Source organism: Carica papaya, chromosome 1 (genome assembly GCF_054855325.1).
Source record: "Carica papaya isolate Zhongbai chromosome 1, ASM5485532v1, whole genome shotgun sequence".
Lineage (NCBI taxonomy): Eukaryota > Viridiplantae > Streptophyta > Magnoliopsida > Brassicales > Caricaceae > Carica > Carica papaya.
The window spans coordinates 22,579,465-22,602,065 of record NC_142309.1 but is presented as its reverse complement, the minus strand read 5'-3'; the positions used below and the strand labels follow the sequence as shown (position 1 = coordinate 22,602,065).

The 22,601-nt window shown below is 33.7% G+C and overlaps 3 protein-coding genes across 4 annotated transcripts; 2 read left to right on the top strand and 1 right to left on the bottom strand.

The window, feature by feature from the left end:
• Positions 1 to 14: 14 nt before the first annotated feature.
• Positions 15 to 10,888, bottom strand: LOC110818736 (bifunctional aspartokinase/homoserine dehydrogenase 1, chloroplastic-like). The gene is made up of 18 exons (XM_088221526.1): positions 10,583 to 10,888; positions 9,447 to 9,511; positions 8,949 to 9,323; positions 7,958 to 8,046; positions 7,557 to 7,860; positions 7,355 to 7,407; positions 7,062 to 7,276; positions 6,844 to 6,931; positions 6,649 to 6,762; positions 5,747 to 5,845; positions 5,442 to 5,636; positions 3,932 to 4,014; positions 3,013 to 3,238; positions 2,022 to 2,167; positions 1,778 to 1,913; positions 1,446 to 1,529; positions 1,269 to 1,361; positions 15 to 498 (listed from the first exon to the last, which is right to left on the bottom strand). The coding sequence occupies exons 1-18, from the start codon at positions 10,726 to 10,728 to the stop codon at positions 253 to 255; spliced, it is 2,757 nt and encodes a 918-aa protein (XP_088077652.1). The 5' UTR covers positions 10,729 to 10,888; the 3' UTR covers positions 15 to 252.
• A 4,720-nt stretch (positions 10,889 to 15,608) lies between these two features.
• LOC110818795 (putative protein phosphatase 2C 53) lies at positions 15,609 to 18,414 on the top strand. The gene is made up of 5 exons (XM_022047789.2): positions 15,609 to 16,309; positions 16,796 to 16,972; positions 17,495 to 17,668; positions 17,981 to 18,160; positions 18,235 to 18,414. The coding sequence occupies exons 1-5, from the start codon at positions 15,788 to 15,790 to the stop codon at positions 18,376 to 18,378; spliced, it is 1,197 nt and encodes a 398-aa protein (XP_021903481.1). The 5' UTR covers positions 15,609 to 15,787; the 3' UTR covers positions 18,379 to 18,414.
• Positions 18,415 to 19,227: 813 nt separating this feature from the next.
• On the top strand, positions 19,228 to 22,516 carry LOC110818759 (uncharacterized). 2 transcript variants are annotated; one of them, XM_022047738.2, is made up of 2 exons: positions 19,228 to 20,382; positions 22,238 to 22,516. In XM_022047738.2, exons 1-2 carry the CDS (start codon positions 19,396 to 19,398, stop codon positions 22,355 to 22,357), a joined length of 1,107 nt encoding a protein of 368 aa, XP_021903430.1. In that variant the 5' UTR covers positions 19,228 to 19,395; the 3' UTR covers positions 22,358 to 22,516. The 2 variants fall into 2 exon arrangements, with proteins under 2 accessions (XP_021903430.1, XP_021903429.1); XM_022047737.2 differs by having other exon boundaries at positions 19,230 to 20,382; positions 22,226 to 22,516.
• Positions 22,517 to 22,601: the final 85 nt, after the last annotated feature.

Sequence of the window (22,601 nt, the reverse complement as noted above, 5' to 3'; positions counted from 1 at the left end):
TGAATCATCAAAGATAGTAATAAAAAAAAAGCTTTAAATTACCATAACCCATCCAATCTATACGACTGTTGGAGTCCCGTGTGCTTTTTCAAGAGAATGATACATTTTCCTGAAGCTACAAGATTAATTTCATGTTATTCCAGTTGGAAATATATCAATACGGACCAAACTTCACGAAAAAATCTCTCAACTAGTAGATAAGACCTAAGGAGGGCAGTAGAACTGAATCCTAAATGGAGGAAGTAACTACCACTATGATGGGGCACCAAGATAGGAGGCCAGCCGCAATATGTCACTGAATATTCCCCCAGCAGTGACTTGTGCCCCAGCACCAGGTCCGCGGACTATGAGAGGTTGCGCCTTGTACCTTGTAGTTGTGAAGGCTATGATGTTGTCAGAACCTGAGAGCTGTGCAAATGGATGGTTTTTGCTGTATCTTCGCAACTCCACATTCCCCCTTCCATTAACAGCATCCACTACTCCAACATATCTCAAGACCTGGTAAGCATAAATGAAGGAATGCAAAACAGAATAAGAATGCTGCAACTAAAGTGAATTTATATATTTGCCGTGGAAATAAGACCAAATCCCATGTTCCTCTTGAACAATCATACAAGCGAGTTTTCCCGTTAACTTTGTTCTAGAAACTCGTCATTGTTTACCAAGAAATCAAAGAGGTAATCATGGATGGTACATTCAGACACAATGGCGGTAGGGACACTTGGATATTAGAGGAACTTTCCACTGACGTCGCAAATGTTGTTTCATTATGGTCACATAGGACACTTTTCTTTCTGTTTGTTGAAGCTTATTACCCGTGTACGTTCACTACAGTAAGGATGAGTGTGAATGCAAATAGGAAAAGAAGAAAGACAAAAGAAAAAGGGTTTTCACTTCAATAAAATTAAAAACCATCACCATGTTCTCAACTACAGGAGAGGCTTCAATTCTGACGTAAACACTGCTGATCGACAGAAGAGAAAATTCTGGAAAGGATGTAACTAAGCACACACAAGAGCAGGATACCCTTCTTTTATTTTAGCTTTTCTTATTCTTCTTAGTTCCTGTTTTCTCACATTCCTGTGCTTCCAGCAAGCATGACATGATAAATTTTGAAATGATATTCGTAGATTCCAACCTAATTATCTCTCTATTAAGTCATTGAGACAAATCAAGTTACGATCATCTTTAATCTTGTTGAGGTAAGGCAGATATATCACCATAAGTAGGGAGTCAGGTAAATTATCCACACAGGTAAAGAAACTTACTTCTCCTGCTTCTTCAGCTTCTTGTCTTTCCTTTGCCAAGTCTTTGTCAAATTGGGGTAATTTTTGCATAAATTCATCAGCAGATGCACAAGCCTGAAATAAATAATTAAAACATGAAATAGTTTAAGAATCTGCTTCTTCATCCTAGTGTAAGAACAACAAAACTCAGATTCTCACCCTTAGTGGTTCTGGCACAAGACTTCGAACAGGGAGATCAGAAAGTTCCAATTTTAAACCAGATTCTCTGGCGAGAATTATCACCTGCAGAATAAGGGCATGCGTTTTATTTTCTTTTTTTTTTCAAAAAAAAATTTTCTTCAAAAGGCACAAAGAGGTGCAGACCCATATCCTAAAGCTGTATTACAAGAAAAAATCTACCACAGCCTCCATATTGTAAATTTGAGTTCCCATTAAACCAAAAACTTAGAACACTGAAGCATCTCTCAAAACTTTTTCAGCTGTACTCCACTAAATCATAAGCAACCAAGAAATTTATGGGAATGTAGTACCTTTCGGGCAACATCTGTTCCAGAGAGGTCATCTCTTGGATCTGGCTCAGTATACCCGGCTTGTTTTGCTTCTGCCACAACTTCACTGAAATTTCGAGTGCCTGTGAAGTTGTTAAAGAGATAACTCAAAGTTCCACTGCAACAAAATCATTTGGAGAGTTAAAGACAGGCAAGGCGTACGTACGTGAATGACTATCTTAAACTTTAGGAAAAACTAGCAAACTTCGTATCAAACACAACAGACCTGAAAATACCCTCAATCTTCAATATTTTGTCCCCGGTTTCAAGTAGACCTCTTAAGGTGCTAATAATTGGAAGGCCAGCTCCTACTGTTGCTTCATAGAAGTAATGTGTGTAGGATTTCCTTTGAAGAGCTCTCAACTTCAGGTACTGGAATTTAAAGAAAATTACCTCATCAACAGGCACCAAACATGTTGTAGAAATAAAAGAAATCTTCATCAAATATCAAGGAAAAAATGACAGGTAAAACAATATGCAACAATGTATAACATTGGCATGTTAAAACTCCAGAAAGTTTATGCACAAATGACCATGGGGCTTAATAACCTTAAAGAAAGTCCTAGATGTTAATCTTCAGAGACAGTGAAACAGGGCTCTTCATTGCATACAGAAAGAAGATAAATTATGCAAAGAGATCCAAAAAGTTAGAAATCCTACGTCACGAGATACTTGCACCTGCATCTGCAGGGTGTGCAATTATGACTTAGTTTAGCCTACCTTCAAATTGACAAAGTACTCCACAACTTTGGACAAGACTAGCATTTTCCTTCTTTAGATCAAATATTTATTTTGTCATGAGCTTGCATGTGCTTCTTATAGTGTATGATTTTCTGGTTGAAACAACAGCCAACTTTACAACTATGTAACAATGATGTTTTGGTTAGCATTGCCTCCCACAACTTGTACATTCCTGTCTTCGTAGATCTGTTTTTCTATTAAAGAAATGTACCAGTTAGCAGAGAGAAGACAATTAGAAGTTAACTTTTACTGACTCAATCCACATTCACTCATGACTTTTAAAGACAAAAATTTCCAGTGGTGTGATTAAAAAACATTTCTAAAATTATGGATGACATATTTTCGGTTAACACCTGATTTTTCATAATTTACGAAAATCACATGAATATATCTACCATATGAGCTTTGTCTCTGTTCAAGGGGAACATTTTAGTTTTGCCTATCGTGTAAAAATCGGCATCAACAATTGATGTTACCTGATCTAGTGGTCCTGAATTTGCCTTTTTGTTTGGAGTGATAACGTGAATTCCTTTTCGCAACCAATCGTGGTAACAGCTTGCAATATTAGAATCTGCTGTACAATCAACCAAAACAGTGTTTGGTATGAAGTGATTTCCATGCACATATTGAGTGAATTTCTCCAGATTAGCTACTTCTCCTTTCTCTTTCAGAAGCTCTCTCCACCTTGACAAGTCAATTCCCCTACAAGGAAAGCAGAATGAGTAGAGGGTAAAGGGCTCAAGACTATGAATGGACCTCATGTTTTGAATGACCCCAAATAGTAGAGAATGCTTCATCCATGTCAAGTGGCAGGACAAGATACAACCCAAAAAACAACATTTAGATTGTTGGGAAGATGTTATCTAAAAAAATATAACAAGGTTTACACATAAATATAAGGACAATGGCTTATTGGGCGAACCAAAAATTGGCAAGGATGAAATAATACTCAGCAGAGTTAATGAAATGCATGGGCAGAAGGAGGCTGAACCATCTTCTTGACACCATCATCTCCTCAGATAATTATTGGTTTCCATAGCACTATACTGGACATCTGCCAGTAATGCTGTTGCAGATACCTGGGGGCTAGAAAGCATGCAAGCATATCTGCTTTTTTCTTGGGCGGGATGGGGGCTGTTGGGGGATAAAAGATGTAACCTTTCTACATCAACTCAATGCTTACTTTAAGCTTTCTCTACAGTTTACTATTTCCATGGAGATGAAGTAATATTAAAAAGGATAGGTTTGAAATATATTTATATTTGGAGTCTATGGTTTCTTCCCATATTCTCAACACAAAAGGCAAAGCAAGCATGATAAGTCAAAAAGAAAATTGAAGACATAATATATTGGCAATGGGAAAATTGATATTTTAACATGAGAGCTTTGACTTACGCATCATTTAAGAGCATTCTCCTTGATCCTGTGATCCCCATAACACGTAGATCAATGTTAAATTCTTCCTTGAGGACAGCAGCCTGCCAAAAGAAATATAAGAATAAGTTTAATTTTAAATAACAACTGCATTTAGCTTCGTACTTAAAACTATTTCAGATTTTTGGAGGTAAACTCTGAAAGCTCATAATGATCAGGCAATAAGCATTCACAGGATTGCTCAATAAGCTCTATGCTTACTCCAAGCAATTACTTAACCTGGTCATCCTTCATGCAGACTAACATTTGGTTCAAACTAAACGGTAAAAGCCATTTATGCCAGGAAGATTAATCCATGTCAGAGATTAATTTCAGGAGGTCCTTCCAGGTATTCATGTCCTAAAGCCCAGACCAATTTACAATTTTCTTATTGCCAAAGCCTATGGAACATACCAAAATTCAAGTACAAAGCATGAATCCATATAAGGAACTTTCCAAGCTTCATGTATATGACTCATCTCTTTGCAGATGTATAGGATAAGTGGAAGACTTGCTCCAGAGCCCGGAGGAAGGCAACATAAAACGACTGAAAATGTACTGGGTTTGAAGGGCTCTAGTTTCTATTTCGGTAAACACAAGTAGCATTGATGTCTAGCAACATCCAAAATAGAACTTACCGCAGTTTTATTTTTAAAATAATAACATAACATAAAAGAACAGTTATTTTTTATTTGAATTCACTACAATGTAGCCTTTAAAACAGTATTTTTTATTTTCTTCTTTGAAAGTACTTTAAAATAATATTTTTTATTAATACACCACACTTTTTTTTTTTCAGTTAGCCTATTCTCTCTTATCCTTTGTTTGTTTATGCAGCCCCACCTTCAAGAATGCAGGGACACAGAGACAGTAGGAAGATAAGAATGAAGATTATTTTCAGAATTTTGAAAGACATTGATTGGCATAGAAATTCCACTAGAAAACACAGAAAGCTATAGTGTAGACCTAAATTAAGTAGTGAATAGGTGTACCATGCTTGTGCATTTTTAGAGCTCAACTCAATTCCAAGACATTTTTCACTAAACAAGTCCCGTTTAATGATGTCATGATATTGTATACTTGCACATTCCTAGGTCAAAATTGTACATGACCGACCTTTTTACTTCAACCACTCCTTCCACGTGGATTACAGCTAATAGAACTTCCTAATAAGTCAACAACCTCTCCATTCCATTAAAGTTTCATTCTATACGTTCTCAGTTGCTCAGCCCAAGAATTCTGAGTCTAATATGCAAATCAATAATTCCTCTTATTTACTAACACCACTCCTATCTGCAAATGATGTGGTAAATTTATTAACTTAATTCTTATCTTAAATTTTTTACACTGAACTGCTTTTGGTATAACATAACTACACTTTTAGGATCAGAGAAAAAATAACTTATCTCATAAATAACAAATGGACAATTGATTATAGATCGAATTCCTACATCAGTATCCTACATAAACTGGAATATAGTTGTTTAATTACCTGATCTCTGAGCTGGTCAAGTAAGGTTGCACCAATCAAACCAGGTCCAATAATTCCCATTGCTATTGTTGTTCTTGAGAGATAAAACCTCGAATGAACTGCTCTTAAAGCCCGTATACAATCTTCACGCTTGACAACTACAGTTATATTATATTCAGAGCAACCTTGAGCTATGGCACGGACATTAATATTAGCCTGCATTATAATGAGAAAAGAAATAAGAATAAGAGCTTTTAAACAGAAAGATATGTCAGTACTGGGTGAATCACCATATCTTTTATAAATATGCATGAATAAACCATTACCTTTGCTAGAGCATTGAAAAGGGTAGCACTAACTCCTGGTGTACTTGCCATTTTCTGGCCCACTGTTGCTAAAATGCTGCAGTTAGGGATGATGTCAACCTGAGAAAAGTTGTTTATGTTAAGATAATGTTTAAGTAGGAAAATAGAATAGCAAAATTAGGCACGGAGTACAAACACAAGTTGATAAGAAGATACATCTACAGCTACAACCACAGAAGGTAGAAAGAATGCAAAACGAGTCTCAAAATAAGAAAATAGAGGGAACAAACATAGCATATCATGACCGACATAGCTAGAAGCCAAAGCCTAAGCAAATAATCTAACAGAGCCAAAAGAGAAAGCCTATTGGAAATTTGCAAGTACTATGCTTTTGACTCTTGCATATGACCTATATATTCAATAAAAACTCCAAGAAGCAACTCGTGTAAAAAATTAGCATGGTTTCAAAATCCTAGTTATTTTGGTAAAGATTATGCTAGTTTAGAAATCATCATGAGAAAACTAAGGCAAGTATGTCAGCCAAGTTTAGAAATTCATACACTAATCTGGAAGATTTGATTCACACAAGAAAAGAGTTCTCTTTGTTTTGCTAATTTCTTTAACAAATAAGAGAAAACATATCAAGGAAATAAGTTCTATTTGAGAAGCTAGCCTTGTAAGCCCAAGTTTCCATGAATCTTCATAGTTCTCCCACTATTATTATGTTTGAAGACCCCAGGTTTTTTTTATTAAAGGTTATCCTCTTTATTCTTGTGAGAATCTTGGGACACTTTATAGATATTTTGATTGTCATGTAAATTTTGTAAACGAGTTGCACCTCCTTAGTGCTTGTGATTGAGGATTTTTTTTCTCTTTCAAAAAGAAAAGAGTCCAAGAGGATTAAAATAACAAGAAAGTGTCACCTTGGAAAGACGTCCAGCATCTAAAGCTTGACGAAATCTAGACTGTAAAGCCTCAGCAACAGCATTCACTTCCTTCTCAGGTACAGCAAAGCACACAGAATGCTCACTACTAGCCTGCATAATGTTTGACAATTAAGCTCTTATATATTATGAAAAAAAATCATAGCAAACAACTGAAAGAGATAATGGATGGACCTGGGATATCATAATGACATTAGCTCCAACATCTTTCACAGTACCAAAAATAGCACTTGCAGTGCCAGGAACACCAGCCATTCCAGTTCTGCCAAAAGAAGAAAAGAATGCCAGATATGAAACATTTTCTAGTAGAAGCATAAAACAAAAGGAATTAACAAAAATCAAAATTCGTGACTCCAAATGAAATCAAGGAAAATAACAGTTAAAAGGCTTACCCCTCAACATTTACAAGAGCCAAATTGTCAATTGTTGCAAATCCTTTTACAGGAGAATCCAGTTTCTGACCATCTTCATCTTCAGCAACACCAGGTTGACATATCATTGTTCCGGGCGCAGAGAGATTGAATATATTTCTTATCACAATTGGAATGTCATATCTCATCACAGGAATGATGGTTCTGGGGTGTAAAACATTTGCCCCAAAGTACGACTGCATTTACATGAACTTTATTTCATAAACTATAGCCAGCAATAATTAGCTACAGCAAACAGGAGTGGTCAAGTTTACCATTTCCCACGCTTCTTGATAGGACAATGTTCTTAGTATAACAGCCTCCCCAACTGCACGGAAAAGTTCGTTTTGTAAATCTCACAATTATAACTCTTAAAATTCAAGAAAGTATGTTCCATAAATTAATAAAATATATTATAAAAAAGGTAATATCTTTTAATCTTTAAGCAAAACCATTATATGGGGCATTTGCACAAACCTTTTCGTGGATCTGCACTATAAACCCCATCAACATCAGTCCAAATAGTGACTTGACGAGCCCTTAATAAAGCACCCATTATAGCAGCAGAGAAGTCACTTCCATCCCTCTTCAAAGTTGTTGGAATGTTCTGGGGTGTACTGGCTATGAAACCAGTAGCTATAATTATCCTAGATGGATTTTGGGAGAACCACTTTTCAAGTCTCCTTTCAGACTCTAAGAAATCAGGATCAACTTGATTAGAGCTAGTAGGGTTTACAATAAGCACATCCCTTGTGTCCATCCATTGACAGTTCAGGCCACTCTGCACCAGATGACAACTGACATAACTTTTAGATCACTCCTAAAAATAGCTATTAGTCAGTTTTTTTTTACATTACAAGCACATATAATAACCGGACCTTCCTAACAACAGATGCTAACATCTGAGCAGACCACAACTCTCCATGTCCTACAACAAAATCTGTAAAAGATTCGGTTGCATGACCAGCTGTTGAAAAAGAAGATGTCAATGTATCAGTTAAATAACTTTTAGATTAAAAGGTAAAAGATGTCTTAACATGGCAAGGAAAAGCAAACTTACACCAGTCACCAAATTTTGATATTTAAATTATTACATTGTGCAATAATCACAAAATTTGTGACAACTGCATCATGCAACCGTCAAGGGCTCTAATTCTGAGACTTAGAGTCCTTGTGCAGCATGAAGATAAAAAAAAAAAAGAAAAAAAAGATAAAAAAAAAAAGAAATAGTAGTTCTGCATGTAATATAGTACTGTGCTCATGCTGACCATCAAGTCGTGCTATATAAAGAGGCTTATCCTGTTGTTTTCCAAATGATGTCAACAAGTAGTGTAACCTACCAGGACACAAGACATGAGGTGCTGTGTTGTTCGCATGCAGCACAATCTGTTTAACAACTTTATGCCTTTGGTTAGTTATTGAACTGGTAATTGACCAGCCTTCATTCAGTGGCAACAGAGTAAAAGAAAGCAACCTCCAGGACCTCATGGTCCTAATCTCCAATTCCCCATAAAATGAAAACAAAATCTCAAACATGTAACATGACTTATACCAGATTATAGTTCCTGAAGTTAAAAAAAAGCACACAATCCACATCCCTAATTATGTAAACTTGCACGAAATCACATGCATGTCCACACAAATAAATGCTTATACCCACACACACATAAATAGCATGAGAAAAGGAAAGCATGCAATTGAAATGAAACAATCCCAATTTCCAAATAGTAAAAATAGACACATAAATTCCAACCAGATAATTAGATTACTCATTCAGAAACAACATGCAAATATGGCCTAAGAAACTAGCAAGGTCATTGACCAATCTAGAATTCAAGAGAAGAAAGACAAAGAAATTTACTTGGTTACCTATATATATTGCACGAAGCATAGCTTTGAGGTTATTAATATCATGATGCAACCGGGACAAGAAACTAGCAAGATCATTTCCGTCAAGTAGATCAAGAGCAGCCAATCGGTGCTTTTCCAAAACATCGTCTAGTGCAGATACATAGGAATCATCCCGTGATTGTGCTTTGTAAATGAGGTTGTACATCATATCTGTCACCTTTGACATTGCTGACACAACTACCAATTTCCTTTCAGAATCATCATTAACAATGATCTCAGCAACATTTTTTATTCTCTCAGAGGTTCCCACACAAGTGCCACCAAATTTGTGAACAGACCACATATCACCTTTGGGAAGATTAACTTTTTCCATGGATTTCTCCACTGGCGTGTCTGTAAACATACATAAGAGAAGGTAATGATTGAGTGAAGTCACTCAACAATATCTAAGCTATTATAAAATAAAACATGAGTTCAAACTAATTAGATAACAGACAGAAAAACTTCAAAAAAAACCTGTAATTGACGCAGAGATGCGGACAGATGACTCCCTTCTTCCTCGATGGGAAACAAAACCCACTCTGAAACATAAACCAAAAAGAGAAACTCTTCAAAATTCAAAGGAACATAGATCTCACTTACAATCTAAGAAAACAGTGTAATGGAAAATTGGGTTCTGGACTGCTAAGTCTGAAGTCGATACGAACTAGTATCACCATCTATTGACTAAACGTGACCATCAGAATAGATAAATTACAGAAATGATTGATCATTTGCATTTTCCATTTGGTTATCAGATTGATGACTTAGGAATTAATTGAGGCACACTGGGGCAACAATATAATTGATATACCCTTTATACACCCTCTAGTTCTCAAAAGAGATGTGGTCATCAAACTCTTAAGCATGTTATACCGTCTAGTTCCCACTCTTAAACATGGAAGCCAAACTCTGATGTACTCTCTAGTTCTCAATTTACGATTGAATGGAACAAGTTCAAATTCTAAGCTTGATATACCGTCTATTTCTGCTCTAGAAGTTCTCTCGTTAATAATCAAAATACTGCTACTTTCTCAACCCAAAAAATACTGATGCTTTGAACTAGTCTGTGAGCCCAAAGCAAACGACCAGTATTAACTTAAAAGCTGGAGAAATTCTACATCTCAGACTTGTCATTCTTTTAAACGCCTAAAATAGACAATTACGTTGATTTTGAAAATATAAGTGGAAGAAAAGAATAGCAAAAAGACAATTTTATTTTATCAGGAAAGCTACGAAGTTTCCCCTGGAGGAAACCGCGGAAAAAGAAAAGAAAATCATATGCCCATGCAGACACACAACCAATGTCACTGGAACACAGGTCCATAAAAATGCAATAAATTAGTTTTTAACGAACTGGAGAAGACTGATATGCGAATTTTAATTCCGAAAAGTCATAACTATATCCCGAAATGTGGAAATCAAACTTCAATTACTTCTCCTGTCCCTCGCATTTTCTCAGGAATCAAACGAGAAATGAACCTGAAAAAATTGTAAGCAAGGAAAAAGGATGCCATTCACTTGTCGCAGACATATCGACATAGATAAAAACGCATAGAGATATCACCGAGATCTTCATAAATAAATACGCATCAATTCGGAGACGCAGGTACCTGCAAACAGGAGGACAATGAGGAAGACATGAAGCAGCTGAGCACTGAGATGGAGTAGGAGAGATCTTCCTGGGCTTCGCATCACGAGCCAATGCGTTTGGAGATAGAATGCTCGACGAGTGAGAGATCGAAGGAGAAAATGCCATTATTCTCTCTATTGGAGAATTGAGAGAGACAGAGAGAGATTTAGGGTCAGTGCTTTTGTTGAGTGCTTCTTTGGCGGCTTTGCTTAATTAGGAGAGAGAGAGAGAGAGAGAGAGAGAGAGAGAGAGAGAGAGCGAGACACAAGAAGAGGTTTTTTGATGCTCGTTGATGAATCCATGTCGATGATGATTCAGAAGAAATGATCCAGTGCGTGACAGATTGCTGAGTTTCGCTTTTTGACAAATAGAATTCTTCCACGTCATCAATGATATTTCAGAATATCTATTTGTCGAAATAAAAATAAAAATAAAAAATATGTGTGAAAGAATATGAGATAATATGAAAAATAAAAAAGTATTAACATGTACGAAAACTCCTTAATAAAACGTACACATAAACTCACTTCTTTTTTTTTTTTTCTTTTTTTTAACGGTGACTTGGACACATGCTCAATATATTTTATATCTTAAACATATTTCATCATTTCAATATTATATATTTTAAATATGTTTAATCTATTTTATAGTGATATATTATGGATTGTATTTACTAAGCATATAAATATTTATTGTATTATTGTTTTCTTTTAATATAAAAACAAAATAAAAACAAGAAAAGCTTTAGCATCCATCCAATCAAGCAATTTCAAGACAAAGATAATAATTAAAATAGAATAGTTGCTTCAAGTCATCAGGAGATTATAAAAAGTCCTTTAAAATTAATAGAGATCTAATGTATCTAGTATATAAAATAATCATTATACATCGATAAATTACGCCTAATAATTACTATAGTAATAAATTTAAATTAAAAAATTAAAATATATATCTAAATATAATATAGTTAATTAATTATTCCTGACAAATCAATAATTACTTATAAAAAGTATAATTTAAGTTACGATTTAATTATTAAAAGCATGACAATTATATATAAAATAGATATTTAATTATACAAAATGAAAAATTTTAAACATTTTAGATAAATATAATTTGAAATATTATCCACTATAAGACACATAAGACATCAACAACTTAAAATTCCTTTTTGGTTTATCTTTGTATATTTTTATTTTTGTGGTTGAAATATATAATCATTATTTTTAAATAATTATTTTTTTAAAATTCATAAGATAACATATAGTTATAATATTTAAAAAATAATAATATTTATACTATTTAGTTAATAAGTAATTAATGATTATTTTGATAAGCACATAAAATATAAATAAGCTTATTTTTTAAAATTAATTTAAAATACATGTAGGCGTATAAAATATAAAATTAAAAATATTTCAAAGTTTTTATTTGACATATGAAATGACTTTATAATTTTTATTTCACATGTGACACATCATAAAGAAAACATGTATATTATGGATATTTAAATATAAAATAAAAATGTTTTAAGTAAAATTTTATTGTTTTTAAACCCATAATACGTTTTTACTTTAATTTCATAAATATTATTTTTTATTATTCCAGTGTATATATATATATATATGTATATGTATATATTATACACCAAAGAAAACTATGGCATATTTATTTTATTTTATCAGTTTCATCATCCACCATCCATAAATCCCGTACTCTTGGCTTTTGCCCGTTTTGAAGGGGTATTTGTCATTTGCCATCCAACATGTGGCATGGTCTACGTGGTTTGTCTTTTCCTAGGGAAGTAACTTCTCTATTTTCGAATCTCTAAATTCTCAAATTATGCTTAGTATACATTTGACTATCTTGTGTGTGTGTGTGTGTGTGTATATGTATATCAAACTAAAGTTATATGATAATATATTTATTAATGTAATCAGAATTCATTCGACGTCAATTAATAAAATATTTCAATGAATTTTTTGATAATAAAAAGTTAACAAAATCAAATCAAATCAAATTTATTTTGATTATTTAATAAATTAAAAAATAACTTTAGAATATGATATTTTAATAAGACACATACTTTGTAATAATTTAAATTATTGAAAAATAAATAAGGGGGAAAATGATCAAGAAGGGCCCACATGGGGGCTGGTTTTAAGCACCTGAACAGTGCCGATTTAGGGTAATAGAAGGAGATGGCTGGGATTTAATTGGGCCGAGCATAAAAAGGGGTGGTAGGCTGAGGGGTTTAAAAAAAAATAAATAAAGAAAAAGAAAAAGGAAAAAGGGAAAGAAGAGAGGAAGAGAGATTTGGGTGAGCGAATGAGCAACATGTGGAAAATTGCTTAAGTAAGATTTGAGGAGATTGTTGTCGAATTAGAGGACGATGGAAGCAAGAGATAAGTAGATTATGAATTTCAAACACTGTTATGGCATTTCGTGTTTACTTTCCTAAGATTCGGTTTCGAATGGATGGTGAGCACTTTGGACAGAGGAGTGGAGTTGAGTGTGAAAGGATATCGAGGAGGAAGCTGTGAACTGCTTCGGGAATTAGATGAGGAAGTAATTAGCGGAGAAAAATAAAATGAAAAACTATGGAGTGAGACAAAGAAGAGACACCGCGCAGGAATGATGAGTGAAAGAAGAAGAAAAAAAATGGGAGTGTAAACTGAGAGAGGGAGACAGGATTATGGAATTAGGCGACGGTAGGGAAACGAGAGAGGACAGAAATACAAGAATCTGAGCTACGCTAGTGAACCACGGAGGTTGTGGTGTCGAGGCACACGTTGGCCGTCGGTTAGGAGAACGGACAGGGAGAGGTTTTAGATAAAATGCTGTGTTGTGTATGAGAAATGTGGGAACTCCTAGGGGAGGCGAGGAAATAGCTGAACTGTGTCTTAGTATACTGAGGTTGGTGAAAGTGTGTGTGAGTATGGCCAACTAATGGCCGTTATGTGTATGGAAAATGTGTTAAGGTTTCTGATTGTCTATGTCAACCTGAATTTAATTTATACTGTTTGCTTGTCAAAAGTTGCATGAGTGAATGGTAAATGAATAGAAATTGGGAAAAACATAAAGCCGTGATGGTTGAGTTATTTTGTGTTGGGATGCCGATGTTGACGGTGGTTGGAGTATGTTTCCATGTTGCTGGTATGTGTGCTCGATTTATGGTCGGACTAGCATAGCATGTAAATGCGATCGACTTTCTGGTAGCGGTGGTAGACCGATATTTTATAGTGATGATTGCTAGTGTGTTTTGATTAGTTTTCTTTTGGTTGTTTGAGTTTGCAGTGAGTGCATGAAAGAGGTTGTGTGTAGGGGAGGGCTGACCAGGATAGAGCTAAAATAGATTTTGGATAGGGGAAATATCATATGTAGATTAAATCATATTATTTGGCATGTGGTATCGTTAAAGAAAATGGGATTTTAGGAAAAGAAGAGTCGTATAGGTGTAGTGGAACAAAGTGATAACAGGGGAGTGTTGGTGGTAGGTGCTGTTGAAAGAAAAAAAAAAAAAAAAAGATTTGAGTGGTTAGATGAGGACAGAACAATAAAGGAAGAGAACTTAGAACTTGTGTAGACAATTAAATGAAATTCTATACTTTGGTTTTATTGTTTGAATTTATCTTACTGTAATTGTGTGTGTTAATTATATATTATTTATAGATATTGTAAAATAGGAAACCGGACCAGGATTTCTTTCTTTTGAGCTTAGTGTTTAGAGAAGACAAGTTAGCCGATGCGAATATTAACCTTGAGATGCAATGGTACGCACTCGTTTGATATTAAATTGTTGTAAACAAAACTTTACATTTGTAGAGTATGAGATCGGTAGATACATTGTTGTGAATTTTGGATATTGATTGATTGGACTTGAATACTTTCAATGAACACTTTTAATGAACAAACAGAGATTACTATATGATGTAGGATGAATATAGATAGTATCGTCGTAATACTTCTGAATTTATGTCGGGGTGTTACATTCGTTCCCTGAAACTAAATTATCAATTAAATTTTAAATATGCACTTCGATTATAAGTTATGCAAAATTTAAAGTCATTTATACATATGTATATATATGTGTGTGTATTTTGTATTGGATGTCTTAATATTTTTAATTCCAACATTTTAAATTTCGATTTCAAAATTAAAATCTTTTAATAAAAGAATTACACATCACTGTTAAAAAAAAAAAAAAAACTAAGTTTATTAAGAGAAAACAAATTTTAAAAGTATACATTTAATGAGATTTAATTTATTTATTAAATTCTTTATCAAGAACTGTATTTGCTTAAATTCCAGTAATAAAAAATATTTAAAATATAAATAATTATATGATACAATAAAAAATGTATAAATTCATCAAATGATACATAAACTAATAATAAAAAAATATAAATAATTTTTATATGACTACAGATATAAAAATATATCTACACATATAAAAATATATTTTGATTTAAATTCATTATCTCTTATTAAAAAAAAAAAAAAGTTATTCACGTAGGAAGAAAGGAATTTGTGTTTTGTGTACCCCTGCGTATATATGTTTATATGATATGTTACGAAAGTCAAAGTAAAAGAATGGCAGTCATGACGTTTAACACCCAAATCGAAATTATATGTAGCATATATATATATATATATGTATATAAATATATTATTCCAGATTTCTAAAAAACATGCAAAGAATAAATTAGTAAAAAGGTATATAATTTTAATATAAAATTAATTGAAATAAGCCAAGTCAAACAGTGTGAATCTTTCTCTCCAGATCGGCGAGGGCCAGCAATTGAAAATATCGACCGACTACCAATTGATGAATCTATGCATGAATATGACTCATTCCCTTCTTTTGAAACTTTCAAAACCTTCCTATTATGGTTGTCCAAATCCTTATAATAATTCATCTCTTTCCTTCACGACTACGTCATCTTATACTGCAAGCTATATATATATATATATATATATATGCATGTACGTATACTTATATAATATCTTCGTTCTTCTTCATTTTTAAGCTGTCAGTAATCATCGTTGCTTTCACCGGTACTAATTTTTTCTTTTCCTACACTACTCTTCTTCTCGTCTTGCTATTGCAAACATCGTTTCTTTATAAGACATGAATCGATGACGTTCCGTTGCTTGGACCCATTTTGTTAATCTTCTTTCGTACATGTCCTGCAAAGATATGACAGAAAATAATAATTTGCAGGAGCTTTTATGGGGTTTGATCTCCATAATTTATCTCGCTAAACACTTTCTTCATTTTCTGGTCAAAAGTCAACCACTTTATTTCCTATCTAGGCCTCTGGAACTCTTACTGTCATCATCATCATCATCATCATCATCATCTTCTCCGTCTGCTGGCGCTGTCTCATGGATCGGAATTTCCATGAATGGAGCTTTGTCAGAAACAGTGGAGAAGGTTGATGGTGTTCGCGGGGGTAAGAGAGATATTAGAGCTGTGAAGTTGAGGAAGAGGCCTCCGGGACTTGTAGTTCCTGAAAGTTGTGGAGATCTGTTAATGGAGGAATTAGTGAGGGAAATGAGGAGGAAGAAGATGGAGAAGAAAAAGGAATTTCATGACGAGGTTGAAGGGAATGATTTCTGTCTGGTTAGCAAACAAGGAAGAAGAAGAGAGGCCATGGAAGATAGTTATGGAGTCATGCTTGATGTTTTGGGAGATCCTAACCAGGTAATTAGTTAATAATTTAATATTTTGATATAAATTTGGAATCCAACAATTATATTTACAAATTCATCCACTGCTTGTGAAACACCTTATAATTATCTTCAAATTAGTTTCTTCCACGTTTCAATTAAAAAAAAAAAAAAAAAAAAACATACAGTAATTATATTACGTTTAAATATGTTAAAAAATATATCAAATAATAATTCTAATTAATTAAAAGATATTAATGATTTATTAATTTAATTAATTAGTTAAAAATTATTTATCTAATTTATTTTTTTACAAAAATATTCAAATACGATTTAATAATTTTATTTTTTATTAAAAAATAAGAAAAAAATTAAAAATTTTGTAAATTAAATTATAATAAAATATTAAAAAGAAAATTATAAAAAATATCATATTTTAAATAATAATTTAATATTTTAACACTATATATAGATATTACATTTAGATTATGAATTTGAATTGAACGTTGTGATGAAACAGGCATTTTTCGCCGTGATTGACGGGCATGGAGGGCGAGCTGCAGCTGAGTTCGTGGCTGAAAATTTAGGGAAGAACATAATTAAAGCTCTCGAAAATGTAGAGGGAGAGTGCGATAATAAATTAGAAGAGGCAATTCGCGAAGGTTATTTGACTACAGACAGGGAGTTCCTTAGCCAGGTGAATTTTATTTTTCATTTTTTAACTTCTCAAATTGACCCACTCGGTCCAATATTTACTTTAGAACATTAATTTAATTTATTTACGTTATTCCACTAACTTACCAATTCTTAATTAAATGCAACACAATTTTTAAAAAAGTCCAAATAACTAATTACTATATTTAGGACAAATTCGGAAAATTTTGTGGATTAATCTATTTGTAAATTTTATAAAAATTTATTAAAAATGATATAATTTAATATTAGATACAAATTTTATGTGAAATTAGAACAATATATTTTAAGGTTAGGTAGAATCTGATGAAAACTATTATTTCTAATATTAGTTTTGAAAATATTTTGGAAATTCATGATTTTGAAATAACAGATACATATATATATATATATATATATATACACGCATATAAATCCTGGATTTATCTTAATTTTTGAAAACAATTGAAGTATTTAACTAGTTCGAGATATAAAGATATAATCGAATTGGGATTTGATATATATATATATATATAATTAAGTGCAGGGGGTAAGCAGTGGAGCTAGTGCAGCTTCTGTGTTGGTTGTGGATGGAAATTTACACATAGCAAATGTAGGGGATTGTAAAGTGGTTTTGAGTAGGAATGGAGTTGCAGAGAATCTATCAATGGATCATCGTCTTCGCGACAGAGAAGATGAATGTTCTCGCATTGAAAATTCTGTAAGTGTTTCATTAATATTCATTATCAATCTTAATTAATATTTTTTTAGTTAACGATAAATCATAAAGATGTTTGTTAATATTGATTATTTATTCTAATTTATTTTTTAAAGTTAATTTTGTAAAAGTATTTAAACATGATTTAATTATTTTTATTTTCTCGTTATAAAAAAAAAAAGGATTGAAAATTGAAAAAAAAAAAATGTTAAATTATCAAATTGCAACTGAAAAAATGTTAGAGATAATTGTTATTTATTTGGCAATATATATATATATATGTATATGGTAAAACTGTTGGTTGGTTGGTTGCAGGGTGGTTTTATTCATTGTTACAATGGAGTTTTGAGAGTACAAGGAACACTAGCAATTTCAAGAGCTATTGGAGACTTACATCTAAAAGAATGGATTATTTCAGAGCCTGAAATGAGGAAGCTCTGTTTAACTTCCGATTGCGAGTTCCTCATTGTAGCTTCTGATGGATTATGGGATAAGGTACGACCCCACATATTCATCCACTACATATTAATTTGATTTATTTAATGAAGCAATTAATTTTTGATAATTAGGTGAACGAGCAGGAAGCCGTTGACGCGATTCGAAGCCATGATACGAATTTATTGGAGTCTTGCAAAAAGCTTTTGAATATGTCTTGTAGCACCGATGATATTACTGTCATGGTGATCAGCCTTCAAAAATTTATCACTAATTAATTAATTCTTCAATATAAACAAATGGATTAGTATATTTTTAGATTTTTGTTAATAATAGGTCTTCCTTCATTCTTCGAGAGAATTTATGTAATTTTATTGATATTTTTGTACAAGGGTTGACTATTTAATGATCTACTTTACACCACTTTTTGTATTAAAAACAAATATTTTCATATAAAAAAAAGTGAGATTAGTCATTTTTTTTTTTTTATTGATTTCGTCTGAAATTAACCATCAAACCAGTCCTGTCCTCACTCACTTATACCTCGATGTTCGACAACCACCAACTTAAACACTACCCATTTTTATTTTTATTTTTATTTCAACCTTCCCAGAATCATTATTATATGAAGATTAATTTGACCCTACAATACTAAAAATTAAACTTTAAAAAATATATATATATATACTGTGTTGAGTACAAAACTTAATTTGCACCAAAAGTAAAATTGAGTCAAAATCGTAAATAAATTCAATAAAATAAAAATTATAATTAGTGGAGCGATTATTAACTTAATGACCCAAAATATTCGACACCAGTCACGCAGCCAGTTGTCCCTTTCCTCTTCTTGCAATTCTCCAACGTTTGTTTACCCGCCCCGAGAAGAAAACTCGCACATTCTGTTCTTATTACTCATCACTCATCAGAAATGATCCCCCGCTACATGCGCTCGCCGCGACATCCACGTGTCCAGAAACTATTGGCGATGACCAAAGTTAGCAACCGTTGACCTGAGGTCATCGAGCCTTAGTATTTTGCCACGTCATAAAACGAGTGTACTCTCCGTATGAGCACCGTAGAGAAATAATGAAAGAGAAACTGAGATTCGTTTTAAAGAACATCGACTGCCTTTGCACGCGGGTCACCCGTATAAAACTCCCTATTTGCCATCTTCTACTTTCCTCTTTATTCCATTTTCTCTCTTGATTAATTTTTTTTTTTTTAGGGGTTCTTTGGATTAGGGTTCAGTTTTTGTAAACCTTTAATTTGATCCTTCAAGAGCCCCGAAATCCGCCATGGAAGGAGAATTCCAAGACTGGGAGTTGCTTCACAATTCGGATACTGCCCCGGTTCCCTCGCCGGTGTCAGACCGAATCTCGGGGAATTTGGAGGAAATCGAAGGTGAGACGTTGGGCGTGTTCAGGTCTGATTACTTCTCTCTTGACAATCAGAGTAGGTATTTGAAGTCTGATGATGTGACTGAGGAGGGTTCGGTTGAGTCGGATAATCCGAGTTGGATCGACCCCGGGACAGAGACTCGGTATGCGAGGAAGCACTCGGGGGAGTTTTGGTCTGATTCGGGTAGCGATCGCTCCGATGAGCGTAAACTTGGTGATTTTTATGTGAAAAATGAACTGAGTTTTGTGGATAACGCGGAAACCAAAGTGGAACTTGAAGGAGATGGACAAGTGGTTGCGGAGAGTGAGAATTCAGCGAAATTCGCTTGTGAAGAGCTTGAAATCAGCGATTTCCATGCGAAAAATTGTGAGAATCTCTCAGAAACCGAGAAAAATCCAGTGAATTTTGAAAATTTTGGAGAAATTCAAGTTGAGGATAAGGATATGAGCGAGCACTGGTCTGATTCCGGTGGAGTTGGTTTGGCGTCGGCAGAATTTGTGAACGTCGAGAAGGAAGAAGGAATGAATTTCGGTGGACATTTGAAGAAGGCCGAAGAATTGGCGGTATTGCCCGAACTTGACGATGGAAGTGGCTCCAAAGAGGAGACTCAGGAGATGGAAGGCGGAGAAGGAACTTTAATCGGACACGGGACTGTTACAATCGGGTCTGGTGTGCAGTCAGGTGGCGAGGAAGAGAAGAGGAATGCTGTAGCATGGTGGAAAGTTCCTTTTGAGATACTGAAATACTGTGTCTTCAAGGTTAGTCCGGTTTGGTCTTTGTCTGTAGCAGCAGCTGTTATGGGATTCGTTATCTTGGGACGCAGACTGTACAAGATGAAGAGGAAGACCCGCAGCTTGCAGCTGAATGTCACTATGGATGACAAGGTCAGTTGTTCCATTTATATGTCTGCTTTGATGATAAACATTGTGAAGTTCGGTCATTACTGTAAATTACTTTTGTTTTGTCACATGCCATGCTCGCAAACTGAGGATTTCAGGTTTATATTCAATTGAATGGCATCAAAATTTTCATATTGCATTCTGCTTTGACTGGTTTTTTGAGCCGCTGATTTAGAGATGTTACATGCATAATTAAGCTGCTATTTTGCTATTTATAAAACCCTAGCTATGGCAGGTAAATCAGGGGAGAGAACAAGTAATGACATGCTGGTTATAGTGTCATAAATATATAAAGTATAAAACTTCTCAAGGCCGTTGATTTATGGATCTTATGCTTTCTCTTTAACGACTAGATTTTTTATTGTTCAAGATTGTTTTTATTCCATGGCAGAAGCCTTTTCGTTCGCTGAGTTCCTATTTATTCTTGTTCTTAAAACAAATGCGGTCTATTTACTTAAAGAATCTGTGCTAATGCTGTTGGTTGGATTACTGGATTCTCTGCTTGTTAGGACTCCATTAGATATTCAGGAAAGTACAGTTAGTACCTTGGTTTGACTCTTTGAATTTTCCATACCTTTTTCTTTAACCATTTCTGTACTCGGGACTCTTGTTTTTTTGGTAAAAAAATCACTTTATATAACTATTCTCTTGCAAAATTTTGGTTTTCTGAAAGTGAAAAAGTATTCATTACCTGGTAGTGCACAAAAATAAACCCATTTATTGAAAGTGAAAGAAAGTTTGGTTTTTGAAAAGTGAAAAAGTATTTCATTGCCTGGTAGTTCACAAAAATAAACACATTTGTTGAAAGGGAAAGAATTCAAACTAAACAGTAATTTGTCTTTAGGTATTTGTAGTATTGTACTAATATAGATGTGCACAGAAGTGAGTGCATGTAGATGATGTTGCTAAGAAAGGAGTACATGCACATGGGTGTGCACAAAAGATTACATGCACATGGTGTGGACAAAAGATTACATGCACATGGGCCTGCATACACCATGCAAAGGGAACTTTGCCCTCAAATTCTTTATTAGGACTTAGAATAGAAAAAGAATTTTAATTGCTTTGGGTCCTTATCATTCCGTTGGATTGTTAGTACTGTTGTTAACTAAAATTCTCTTTGCATATGTAATTCGTTCTCATCCACCATTTTAGAAATGCTTTGTTTAGGCTTTTTTTGTGCTATTATTTGTCTCTTATACATTTTTTGAATTTCTTTATTTAGGCTAATTTTCTTTTTGAAAAAATAGTTTTATTTATTTATTCTTTGCTGTTTTGTAATCTGATTTAAGTAATGTGCTTGAAACACTGAAATTTGTGTGTATGAATTAAAGAAAGGGTTCTACTGTGGTGACTCGGAAGTGCCATGGCTGTGGTTAATCTTTTAACATTGCATTGTAATTCAGTAATTATGTGCAGTAATTATGTTAAATTGTTTAATAATTTACAAAATTATTGAATACTACACAATACCATGTGATTATTTGACAAAATTACTGAATTACTATGAAATTAAAAGTTACTGTGGGAGTATCCTTCAGAGGGCACAGAGATTTTTCCTAGAAGAAACTCATATTAGTGTTTATGCATATATATGTGTATATGTATTTAACCTAGAATTAGTACAAAATGTTAAGTGACTACTACATAATTATGGTATTAGTATAAAATGTTAGAACATTATCATGGAAGTATCATGTTTCCCAGGCAGGCATCTAAAATTTTCCTAGAAGAAACACTGTTTAGGAAAAAGAAACTCTTGTTTTGTACACACATATATAGATTTATATATCCAACCTCTTGGTCTCTTTCTGATTAATGTTTGCAGAAGGTGTCGCAGTTTATGAGTCGCGCTGTGCGTCTTAATGAAGCATTTTCAGTGGTGAGACGGGTCCCAATCATTCGACCTGCTCTACCCGCAGCTGGGGTGAACACATGGCCAGTGATGAGTTTAAGATGAGAATAATTATTGCCCAACAGATGTTAAATAGTGTATCTTCAAAGTAATATATAAGGTTTTATGTTTGACTTGCTTTGTAATGTATGGATTTGGATGTTTCTGGTTGTGTATGAATAAACTCTGAAATCGTTGGATTGTGTATAAATTCATTTTAGTGTATCGCTCCTCTCCCTATTGACAAATGTCTGTTTCTGTCTATATGTGTTGCTTGAGGTGGTTTTTTAAGCGAATGTTCGAATTAAAT